Below are 12638 nucleotides of genomic sequence, written 5' to 3' on the forward strand. Positions count from 1 at the left end.
GTAGTGCGCTTTGATTATCGCACTATGGACCGCGCTGTCCGATTGCAGAAAGATACGTGTCGCATCGGTGAGATGATGCACAATGCAGTGACGCTTGCAGTTTTGATATCGCTTCCAAAGCTTGGAACTTTCCGCGTATCTCGTCTCGATGTTCAATAAATATCTCTTCGCGTGAATAAAAAAAAAAGAGTTTAATTATTATATTAAATATATATAATTATAAAAATTAATGTTTGCGGAGAAGATTGTTTTATACGAGATACGCGAACTCGAGATGAGATACGGGGGTGTTTTCTCGCCGGCGGAATGCGGTTTAACGCGGTGCCGAGGCGGTCGAGGGGCATATCGAGACGAAGAAGCCCAGCATCGACGGCGTGATTGAATTAATCTGTCAATTTGCCAATTACACGGATGAGTTTGTTTGGCGGCCGCGGCACGCGGGCGCGTCTCCGTTCATCGATCGCGATGGGATCGGCGGTTGGTTGGGACTCAGGCTCTCCGCGTGTGCGACGCACGTGCGTGCACGCGTGCACCACCGTCTGCATGGCCTGCGTGCGTGCGTGCATACGTAATACCGCGTGGCTCAGTGCACAGATTCAACGAGCTCAATTGGCGCGCCGAACGAAGAGGAGGTGGAGGAGGAGGATCGTATTGATTCTCCGGTTACCCGCGACAGAGCTACGACGAACCTGACTTCTGCCTCGAGCGAGAATCCCGCCGGCCTCCGCGCGAGACGCCGCGCGTGAAAACTAAAGCTTTCACAAGCGCCCCTGTGGGTGGCTGGATATAAAATGCAAGGAGCAAACGTTGAATTCGCGAATATTTTCCCCGATACCGAAACTACGTCAAGCGTCGCCTCGACTCTCCCCGCCTTTCTGCGAATCAAATTCGTTCGGCGTAAAAAAAAAATTTGTTATCGAGGTAATATCTTTCCCTAAAAAAAAAGAAAAAAAAAAGCGCAGATATATTTTTGTATGCGATTTATTAAATGATAATTTCTCGTGAATAACTTGCTTTAGGCCGAGTCGATAGATTTGGACGCGGTGAGCGCCGAAATGCGTCGAAAGATGCCGCGGATCATCGCCACCCTATTGTAGGTCATTGCACGCAGGCACGCGGCATTATTGCATTTGCCGCGGCAAAGTTATATCAAGCCAAAGTTAGGTTTGTTCCGAGACGAGGTATATCGTCGGTCTCGCACGCGTCTGCGTTAGAAAGGGACCGCGAGAAGCGGATAGAGACTCCTAGGCGGTGTAATATCACTCGATGCGCGAACGGAGACAAGGGCGGTGGTGGAGGAGAAGGAGAGAGAGAGGCCCGAAGCCGCGGGCTGCGAGAGGGAATAGGGGATGCGCAGTCGAGGGTTTCGTTTCCGAGCCCCGGCTTCGAGCCCCGAGGGCACCATTTCCAGCGGAACCGAGAGCGCGCGCGAGCCGGGACGCGGGGATCCCCGGATCCCGCCGCTATTCCAATTGCTTCCCTGTTTGATATGCGCCAATTTCGTCCAATATGTCGCGCCCCTTAGACGACTCGATTCACCCGTACCTCCTCCTCTCTCCGCGCGAGCTTGCGGTCGCGCGTCTTTCCCGCTCGCCTAGACCAGACCAAACCGAAGGGTAAAAATTTTACGAGACATTTGTTCTCGATACAACAATCCGCTCGAGTGAAATTGAGTGGGTGAAATTGAGCATCGAATTATAAAATTAATCTTAAGCAAACTATTATTATCCACCCGTATATGTGTTTTAAAATTTGCTACGTAAACGTACTATATCATTTTTTTTATATATATATATAACATTTCTTATTTTTTAATAAGACTTTCTTTATTTATTATTTTTTTTCTTTTTCTTCTAATGTTTCCTGCACCCTTATGGTATCTCCGACCGGCCGTACGCGAGGGAATCCCTGGCGTGCGGGATGATCGCGGGTGGTCACGTGCTGCTGAGTGACCGCTCGCTCTCTTTCTCGATGATATTCGTCGCGTCGTCACGTTTGAGGTCCATTTATATTATTTATTGCCCGGCTTTTCCGCGCGGGAAAGATCCGGTGAGAGGCGTCGACGAGATGTCCGGCGCGTGTTTACTCGCCGCTCTCTAACGCAAACGAATAGCTACGGGGCGACTGGCTGATCCGATTGCGTACGGTCCGAGATAAATTATTAATCTCACGCTGAACGATTATATCTTATGAGCCAGATGTTATCCCTTTACTATTTAACTCCACCGAATAAATACACCTAACGTTCTCGGGTTACTGCGATTTGGCTCAATTATTCTTTAAGAAATTAATCACCGGCCTATTGTCAGCGCGCATAAATCCTATTCGTGAAACACTTAACTCTACCGCGTCGAAGCTTAAAGGCTCGGTTTCTCAGCTACGCCGTTACGTTAAAATTACATCGTTAAAAAGGCAGAGATCAGCCATAAACAAGAAAGCATTTGCCGATACATTCCCTAATAGCCCTCATGAAACATGCATCGGATATGCCATTGTCGTGCATACATTATTCAACGGAATCGAGCGACGGGTCGCTATATTTCCGTGAGATTCATTTTTACGAATCCACGCCGCGGCGGGGGAAAAGCACGCGGAATTATCGTTCGTTCAACCGACCGTCGCAAGCTCCGTGTCTTGTAAACCGCTGCGGAACCTGGCGCATGTCCCGAAACGCCGTCGCGGTCAATCCCGAGACAGGCGTGCCGAACAGATAAAGTTGCAGCGGACGGCAGCTGACGTGTGTGGACCAGCGTGCCACGCCGCCTTGAGAAACGGCCCCCCCCGGTCCGCATCGCAACCGAGCTGCCAAATTCGCTACGGCGCTCGCAACTTTGCCGCATAGCGCATAAACCTTGTTCCACGGGTAATCTCATCTCCCGCGAACTTCCCCGAGACTCGCAGGGATCGTTATGCAGTAAACATTTTTCCGCATCTTCCGCGGGAACGGAATTTACGTCGTTATTCTTATCTTCCTGGGGAATTTCTGTAGATCTTTTTTTTCCACCCGCTCTTGCGAAGCAGGAATAACCGCTAGACTGAGCCACGAAGAAGGCCTAATGGTCTTGAAAAAGATGGTGTTGCTTATTTTCGCGAGAGGATTTTTTTTTACGACGGCGTTCCTTTGATTCGGGGAAAATCTAATTCGACTGTCATCGAGACCGGATCGGTGCCCGCTCGGAAAATGTTTTGCTCCCTTTGCGAGGGGCACTTTGCGAAAAATGTTACGTTAAATTTCTCGCAAAATCACGGGGCAGTGCGGCGACGACGCGGCGAACGATCATAGCCGCCCCCCGGAGGGTCGCGGAACGGATCCGAGGGAAAGGAACGGCGCGCTCGGGGGTTAGATAGGGTAAAGAGGAAGCTCGTAAAGAAGCGCGCGAGGTAACTGGAGAGGGGTGGAAGCAGTCAGTCAGGTAGAGAAGAAGCCGGGAACGTGCCGGGAATGTATGTGGGATTCACGTTACTCGACTGGACGGCCGTAGAGAGCCCGGGCTCTTCGCTCTTTCCTGCACCCCCCCGGCCCGCCGTTTTCCTTCTCGCCCTTACGCCGTCGCGGACTGTGTGCAACTCGCCCGGGCTCGCTCCTCCTGTATTATTGCCCGACCGTAAATTTCGCCCGGAAAGCGATTTAGCGAGGAAGCGGTAAGGATAAATCTTGAAAAAGTCGAAAAGCGTAAAACAGGAGCCGCCGTCGCCCGCAGCCGCCGGAGGCTGAAGGGGGGCAACAGGGCGAAGCGGGACGAAGGCGAGGGGGCGGAAAAGGGGAGTCGCTCGCGCTCCTTGCTTCGATATATACCGAGTAAACCCCCGCGATCCTTCCTTCTCACCTACCTCCCCCTCGCCGCCGTCTCGACCACCCTTTGCCCGCTCACCTCTCTATCTCCCTTCTCCCCCGCGCGGTCTCCTTTCGCCCTTCGTCCGTTCGACGCCACCGTGCCCCGGCGTCTCTTTTCTTTCGGTCGTTTTCTGCCCCCGTGCATTTCAGGAAAGGATGAGAAGGAGGCGTGTCCGCGCGCGCGAAAAGCGCGTACGTGCGTTTCTCGTCCTAAGCGCTCCTCCGCATTACGTTACGCTCCCTTTGTGTTCTATTGCCTATTTTTCTTCTTTTCTTTCTTTCCTTTTTTCTTTCTTTTTTTTTCTCAACTCTGTCGCCTCCTCTCGTTATTAAAAAAAAATTGTAATAACACATTTAAATAGAATTATAAAGATTTTCGTATTTCAAATGATTTCAGTGTGGAATATCTGGGAGAACGGTCGCGGTGCGCCGATCGAAAAACAGCGGTGGGAAAAGGCAGCCAACGGATTGCGGGAGTCACCGGCGGCGGAATGCCGTTGGCGGTAAGTGAAAATTGCGGGCACTTTGATCCTCGCGAAACCGGCGCAGGTCCTCTCTTTCGCGTATTTTTTTTTTCTCTCTTTCTCTCTCTCGCTCTCCCGTTCTTTTTTCCATCCTTTTTAACTTCTTTTTTTCCTTTTTTTTTTTTTTTCGTTCTCGCGCGCGCGGCTTAATGCGATTTGCAAATTCGCGGCTCGGCCATCGCGGCATCGCCGAGCCGGCCGCCCGGCCAAATGAATAAATGATACGCACCGATTCGGCCTATTGCGGCATTATCCGTCGTCGAATTCGCTCCTGACGCGGCCAATTATTCATGCTTGCGTGGCGCCACTGCGATTAAAGGTCAATTTCGATCCTCGTCGCTCATGAGAGAGCGTGCTCGCGCTCGGTGCAGAAGACTTCTCGCGAACATTCCTTCCATTAAATCCGCCGGAATCGCGAACGGCGGCGGCGACAGCGGCGACAATTATGATTCACAGCCGTAATTAGATCTCTCTTCTTTTCCACTCGGCCTTTCATGCGTTGCGTCGACAATCGTTTGGTTTATGCGCGCTAGATTGCGGTTAATCGAATTCGATCGCGATCAATATCTTAAGGGATGCTCGGCGATGAATCTGATTGCGGCGGACGAGGCAGCGTACTTTATGTATCGCGTGTTAAATCGGTCGCGCGCATCGGCAGATGCCAATAAACCCACCGCTTGTTTATTCGTTACGGAATACTCGGCGCGATGATCGCAGGGCGAGAGAGGAAAGGGAAAGAAAGAGAGGTGCCTTAATTGCGACGGAAAAGATTATTAAGTGTACTTATTTGACCAGCGCGTAAGTAGTAATTATTCCTTTATGTAACAATAGTAACCGATAAATTTTATTACTTTATTGCCAAGGCGAGCGCGATCAAGATGAATTGACATTGATATCGAAAGGTGAATCACGCATGTAGAGAATGCACGATCCGGTCGGCCTCGCGTCCTCATCCTCCGTTTATCGCGAGCATACATATGCGCGTCTAGAGGAAGTCACCGCACCGCGCACGGCGTAGAATAAACGGTCAGTGACGCGCGGTAATGGCCGACATCCTAATCCTGGCCCCCTACAGCTTAATGCCATACACTCCGCAATGATAATGCCGTGTGTGCTTTTTGTCATTATCAGTACTAGCCGTGCTGTTCCGTAATGAGCGCCGCGCCGGCCGTCTTCTTGGCCAACGCGGCTGTAAATTGCCGAGAGTCCACCCTGGCCTCCCCGCGATCTTAAAATTTATTCCGCGCTTCGTGTAACTCGAAATGGAGATTCCGCCTTCAGATCCGCGTCTCCTTTCTCTCTCCTCGGGAGGAAATAAACCGCGCTGTGGAAACATCCCCGCGGAATTAGACACGCGAAGATTTTCTCGGAGACAGTTCGCCCTTAACGTTTCTTTAATTAATCTGCCGAAATCTGTCGCCGAGGTCGAAGATAACAGTTTTATTATTAGAGTATGTATAAAGGGCTTTATAAAAACTAAATTAAAAAATAAAAGAATATATATAATAACGCGAGCAATCATCGACCGGTCACTCGAAGATCCCGCGTCGAGAGAAAAATGTGCGGGTAGCGAACGAGCGGTTATAACACGCATTTTGTGATCATAAGGAGTGACGTCACGGGTCCTGACCCCTCTCGCTCTCTCCTCCCCTTGTCGCGTACGAGAGCGAGAAGAAGGAAGGAAAGGAAGAGAGCAGGGAGGACGAGGAAAGCGTACCCGCAGCTGCCGCCCCGTGGCTTCCAACACAATAATATCTAATTAATTTATTAATGAGGTTAACTTGGCGGGATTGGACGGCAGACAGCGCGCAAGCCGGCGAAGCTCTCTTGGAGCAGTTTAGCGTTAACGTCTTCTCCTCTGCTTCGCTCCTCGTCGGCGGAATGAATTAAGCTTAATCGGAGCGAAAGTGTCGGGCGCGTGTGCGAGAGTCGTCCTCGAGCAGGGCCGCGCGCGGCCCTTACCCTTCTTCCCTTCTCGCGTCCTAGGTTAACAATTCCATATCGAGCATTAAGGCCGCTCGTCGCGAATAGAAATGTCGGAAGCAACGCGGATAATGCTCCGTCTCGTTGATAATTCACCGCAAGCTCTGCAATTCGTAATAACAGCGAGTCTCATTTTTTTTTTTTTTTTATAGACCAACCGCGAGACGTTTAGTGCTAGCGGATCAAATTTAAATCCTTAAATATGTACAATAACTTTAAAAAATACCTTACAGGTCTACAAAATTAGATCGTAAATCTGATTTATCGTTTATCTTTTTTCTTTTTATTTTATTTTTTTTTAATATTTTTTTTTATTAACTGGGAAATGATATATCGCGCGCGAGTCAACGGACCAAGAATCGTTCCGCGTTAAGTTTCGACCGGAGCTTCTCCAACGGCAGAACGGCAAGCTCCGGCAGTCCGCAGACAGCTGCCGCGCGTAGTCCCCGGAGGGATTCGCGGCAGCGGCTGACGAAAACGAGCTCGGACAGCCGCCCTTACACCCATCATCATCGTCGGCCTCTTTTTCTTCGTCTGCTCGGTACTTCGTTCTCCCTTTCTCTCTCTCCCCGCCGTTTCTCCCTTTGCCGCCCTCACGGTTCGCGAAACCACCCCCGCTTCTCGGCGGCAGTTCCACGCAGTTATTACGTGACCATAAAGAGCAGTCGCTTTTCCCGAGGACGATATCGTATTGCGCTTGTCGCGTCAAATTCCGAGATCGCACTTGATTCCGGAAGTAACGCTGAGAGGGGGGGAGAGGGCGGGAGAGAGGAAAATCCGGGACACGTCGGATATTGGGACTGAAAATCGCCGATAAAATGAAGGATAGAACGTTCAGCTGGCTAACGACGAACGGAAGTTAATATTTTATTTAGGCGGGTTTAAAGAATTATAAAACGCGGTGATATCACTCATTGTCAGTACTTTCCTTCTCCGGGCATTAAAGCGTTTAAAAAACAAAAAGAAACGGAAAAAGAAGTAAAGTCAAAATTACAGGATCGTCATGCGAGTATTTAGTCTTTAAGGAAATTGGCTTCTATCGATTTAATCTTGTTGGAAAGCGAAGGGAAGCACGGTGATCGATCGTCGGATCGATATCGTTGATGATTCGATCTTTTTATTCAATAAAATTATTTTTATTAGCATTATCTTTGGCACATTGAGAAAGTCGGCTGGAAATTACTATTCACAGGATTAAGTGTGGCTAATAGTTCGCAGAATATAGGTTCGAGGGTGCGCGTCTAGAATAGACGGTCACCTGAACGTGCCGCAAATTCTAATCCTATTAGCGCAAAGTCTAGTTCAAACCTAAAACGGAATTATCGGCTACCCGGATCTAATGCCGTAATTGCCATACATATCCCTGGATTATAATGTGATCGCTGACAAGTTTCCGCCATGAATTTAAGCCCGTAACTCTCAACGGATATCGTGCAGTATTTGTTGCAGTTAACAATCTAGGCTAAATATCAGGCTAAATTAAATTTAGTTTAAATAATTCTGCCGCTGAATAATAAAATATAATTCATTTTAGTTTCGCACATTTATATTGTTTCCTATTTTTTTTTTATTTTTTTTTATAATTTTTGATTTTAACGTTACAATCTAAAGAGTTGCGAAACGAATCACGTAAGACTAGATTACTTTTTCTTTGCACTCGCGTATCGAAATTGCCGTCTGTAAAATCGTTTTCAGCAGTTTTCGCAATTTTAAATATTAAATATTAAATGCAAATTATTAATGCGTACATTGATCACGTCGTCAACTATTTATGGAAAATAGAACGGGGAACAAATCGCACCAATTTTCTACTCAGAGCTTTATTACGTCACGTACTAGTTCGCATACGGCACTTCATAGTTAATTTTAAAATAATTCGATAATGGTCAAAAATTATTTTTGACATAGTTCTCCGAGTCATGTGACAGTCAAGCGCGATTGCGAATCCCGGGCGATATAAAATGACAAATCTTTCTGCAAGAAATTGTTTTACAGACAAAATATGTAAAAGAGGAAAAAGTAAAGTTCCTTAAAACAAAAAAAAAGAAAAAAGAAACAAAGAAAAAATATACAAGATGTGCGAGAGAATCAGTCCCGAGCAAAACGAGCACTAAAGAAATCTATCGATATTACATTTGTCTTTATTATTTAACATGACGACAGATAAATCTGTTTTATAGGATTCATTAGATTCGTTTGTTCTAGCCTAACAGGCTGCTTGAACGTCAGGCTAATTCCGATCGGCTTTAAAACGATTGATCGAATATAAATCTCTGACGCATTAATAATTTTTCAATACGTTTATCGCGAGTAAAAAAAAAAAAAAAGAAAATAAAGTGTTAAGCGTAACTGCGCTTGTACCGCTTCTATTAAGCAAAATGAACAAGACGTATTTAATAATGAAGTTACTCAAATTAACGTGACTTACGCGATTTAATAATTACTCGTTATCTGCATAAGCATTTTTGATTTCTTTCTAAAAAGAAAAAAAAAAAAAGACAGAAGCAGCATTGTTTTCTAGATTTTAAATTACATTGTTCGATACGTTTCCGCCTTTTGTTCCGTCTATCTAAAATACGTTAAGCGATATCGTTTATCCTTAAAACTCGGTTGACATAATGCGCGGACGGGATTTAAGTACCGTGTATTACGTCAAAGGCCGGACATCCGAAATGCGTTAGTTACGGATAAAACAGTGCTCTTGGTTGTAATCTTGCCACTATTATTCAATTGTTTCAATCTCTTCGTTATCTGTCACGCTGATAAAATGAATAATTTAATAAATAGCGCTCGTGTTTCATTTATTTATTTCAAGTATACGCGAGGCTGATCGGGCCGATCGAGATACTTCACATGAGTTATCTGCTATGAAACCAGAGTACGTACAGCACTTGATGTGCTCCAAAAAAATTAAATAAAATATTACTCTTTCGCGTAATTATATGTACGATTAAATACTTAGAATTAGTAGCCACACTTTAATTCAAAATTACAATTGAGCTCATCATAGACGGTGACAAATGCGTTCGAAATATAATTAATAATAATTTTCGCGAACGTTGCGTTTGCCGATGAAGGAATTTATTATCGATCATGATTATTGATTAAAAATGCACGTTATCGTTTAATTAAAAGAATCGATTCGAGCTGCGAGTTTTGTATAATTAATTAAGCGCGTTTTGCAACGAGCTTCTTCGGTTTTCTACGGGTAACTGATGAAAGAGGAGGAGAGCCTACCTTGACCAGGGGTGGACTGTGCGCAGGGGGATGATAATGTCCCGGCGATGGGCTCGCGGGTGGCCCCGCGCCCCCGGGCGAGATGGCACTGCCTCCGGGGGTGAGAATCCTGGACTCGTGGCTGAACAACACCTTCCCGATCTCTTCCGCACCGCCGCGAATCCCCTTTCCCCGCGAATCTCAGTCGGCCGACGGATGCTGCGACGTGTGCCTGTCCGATCTCCGATCGATACGACGATTCCGCCACTTCCCGCCACACTTTCCCGACCTCGTGTCGTTGTTCCGGCGTCGTCTTTAACTCCGCATGCGTGTTTCCGGTAATCACGCTCGGGGTGCAACCTGCGGGGCTCACGGTACTTCGCGCCGATACCTTCGCGAGTGTGTCGCGGTGTTAGATCACTGTCGCTCGTCCTGGCCGACGATTACGTGGTCGATCTCGGTTGATCCTCGCGAGTACCGAACGTTGAAACGATCCGTCGCGTGCAGATACGTCGGGCGTGCAGGGCCAACAGCTGAGAGTTCCGTTTTTGTCATGTGCGAGTCTGACAGTCACACGCGGTTGGAAGATCACAATATTGCGAGCGTGTACCGTGAATGAAGCGTATCAGATCGAGACCTTCTGGGAGTTCCGATGAAAACGTGAGAACGATCGAAACACTTGTAGAGAAATCGCCGGTGTCCTTTCCGTCTACCTCCGGTAACACTTGCTCGCGAGAGATCAGCAAACGGTTCGACTCCCACGTGCGTTTGAGACGATTCGCGGTCGTACCTCCGCGGAGTCCTCGAAGCGCAGCTCAGGGTGCATCCACGCGGGGACCAAGTGCAAATTCCGGTGAATCAGTCCGGGGGCGAAGCGGGGAGGGTCGGTCTCACGTGGCGTTCGGCCACTCGGTCGTTTCTCGTGGACGAGCACTGGTCCAGGACGGAGCTTCTCTTTTCTTTCCCTTGTTCTCGTTGCCTGCTGCGAATACCGTGCCGCGAGCTGCAAGCTGCGACAGGACCTCCAAGCCGATAGTGCGTCGCGTGACGACGACGTGTCGCGGCCGCGGTGGAGTCGCGGACGATCGTCCGTTTCGTCGCGGGCCGCGAGACGGGAAGCGTGCACAACGATAGGCGGAACCACGCGTGCGCCGAGCACGCGGCGAGGCGTGGTCTACACGCACATCGTGCACAGCATCCCATCTCTTCGGACCGCGCGCGCCCTTCGCACCCTTCGCCGTCGTCGCTCCGCGGCCGGCTCGCTCTCCCCGACGATCGTCTATCCGCGAACGGCGCGACGCCGGTGCCCTCCGTGCGCCGCCACGTGGTTTTATTGGCCAAATAACGCGTACGACAAACATCCCTACTTTCATCCCCCTAGCTCTTCTCGCCCTCCCCGCCGCCGGTCCTCCCGCAGAATCTCCTGTCACCCGCCGGTGTGTCGTAACAACTCTTCCACCATCCCTCTCTCTCGCTTCTTCTCGCCACCTCGCGCCCTTTCGCGGCTGCACGTAGGCACTTTGCGCGAGAAGAGAGGCGATAGTCGTCATGGTGTAAATCGCGTTTACCCCAGCCTCTTCTTTACACCCCCGCGGGTCCATGGCGATCCACCGCGTAGCGCGTGCTACCCTCCGCGTTCTCCGCGCGTCCGTACTCTCGCGAAGTCCTTTCGCGACCCCCTTCCGCCCCCCCCCTCCTCCGGTGTCGTCCACTTTTTCCAGCACCATTTTCAAATGCGATCGGACACGGATTTTAAACCGTCCGCAATAAAACTGCGTTCCTCCGGTTACGATCCCCGCGGAGGTGAGGAGAAGAAATGGTGGAAGGGGGTGGATTTAAGTTAATGAAATCCCGGGATGTTGCATTAAAATATCGAGGGGAATTGGAATTATCGATTAATAGCTCGCAAATCTGCGTAGCCACCGTCTGACGCGGCTGCTATACGATTCACTTTATACAGGCGACGCACGGGGTAACGTAATTTCGGTTTACATTGCCCGTACAAAGTATATCCTCCCCTAGCGCGGTATCTCCCTCGGAATTTGTCCTTATCTATATCTCCGCCGATTCTTGATAGCGGGATATTCTTAATTGACACGTCTTCGATTTTCGGCAGTCTCGCGATTTTTAATTAAAAAATTATTTAGTCAGAAATTGGTACTTACAATAAACAATAGTGTCCGTATAATTATCTGCATTTCTATAATAATTTACTTTCGAACTAGAAAGAAATAGGCATATATTATAAAATATCTGACCGCGCAAGGGTTTTTTTTTAAATATTTTTCTTTATATTATTTTATTTTTATTTCACGACTTATGCAGGGTAATTTTAAGTATAGTTTTAAAGAGTGATTAATTACTCCAGTTGTCTTAAAAATTATGAGAGCGGCTACTTAAAAATAGATTCAACGCTAATGGAAAATTACGATGACATCTGGACGGGAAAGCCATTTTTTTTTTCTTCCCCTGAAGAAAGTATAAAAAATAGTAAAGTATCGCGAAATGAAATACGTCTGCGTCGAAACGTTCCGCATAATTGCAATAGATAAAAATAAATCGAGACATCTGTCAAAATATGCATAAGGTATATAAACGTGTCGCGCATTGGGCGAGGGCTTTTCAGCGCTAATGTGATATTAATCTTAAATCGAGCTGGCGTTACGAATGGCGGGCGAGGCGATAATAGACGTTTCCATTATTCGGAACGGAGGGGACGGAGGAGGCAAAAATAACGACACCCGCGCGTCGAAGATTTCCAACCCGTTATTAATGCCACGTAACTACCCGCATACCCGGCTACAGCTTTCCGTCCCGCTGGCTGCGCGTTACTCGGTCTCCAGGGATGGTCGAGTTGCGACAGGAGGTGAGACTGCGAGCGGCGGGAAAAAAAAAAAGAGAAAAAGATACCCCGAAAAAGCGGTAGAGAGAAAGAAAGAGCGAGAGGGAGAGGGACAAAGCGGCGGGCTGAGTTAGGAGAGTAATCGCGTTACGTGGTGACTGGATTACACCGCGCCACGTTTGCGAATTGCACACCGCGAGCACACGTGCATCCCCCGTCCGGCATAAGTAGCTACCCC

At 48.3% G+C, this 12638-nt stretch overlaps 2 protein-coding genes across 3 annotated transcripts in view; one reads left to right on the top strand and one right to left on the bottom strand.

The window, feature by feature from the left end:
- Nucleotides 1-11011, bottom strand: part of Drgx (Dorsal root ganglia homeobox) — a 35515-nt gene extending 24504 nt beyond the window's left edge. Inside the window, exon 1 of the mRNA XM_070662912.1 lies at nucleotides 9580-11011. The gene's annotated coding sequence lies outside the window, so the exon portion shown is untranslated. The remainder of the gene's footprint in view (nucleotides 1-9579) is intronic.
- Mtp (microsomal triacylglycerol transfer protein) overlaps nucleotides 1-12638 on the top strand; it is a 63008-nt gene that overhangs the window by 34037 nt on the left and 16333 nt on the right. For both annotated transcript variants that reach the window (XM_070662898.1, XM_070662897.1), the window contains exon 5: nucleotides 4233-4338. In XM_070662898.1, the coding sequence (XP_070518999.1) occupies nucleotides 4233-4338 (106 nt within the window). The remainder of the gene's footprint in view (nucleotides 1-4232; nucleotides 4339-12638) is intronic.

Source organism: Cardiocondyla obscurior, linkage group LG10, assembly GCF_019399895.1.
Source record: "Cardiocondyla obscurior isolate alpha-2009 linkage group LG10, Cobs3.1, whole genome shotgun sequence".
NCBI classification, from domain to species: domain Eukaryota; kingdom Metazoa; phylum Arthropoda; class Insecta; order Hymenoptera; family Formicidae; genus Cardiocondyla; species Cardiocondyla obscurior.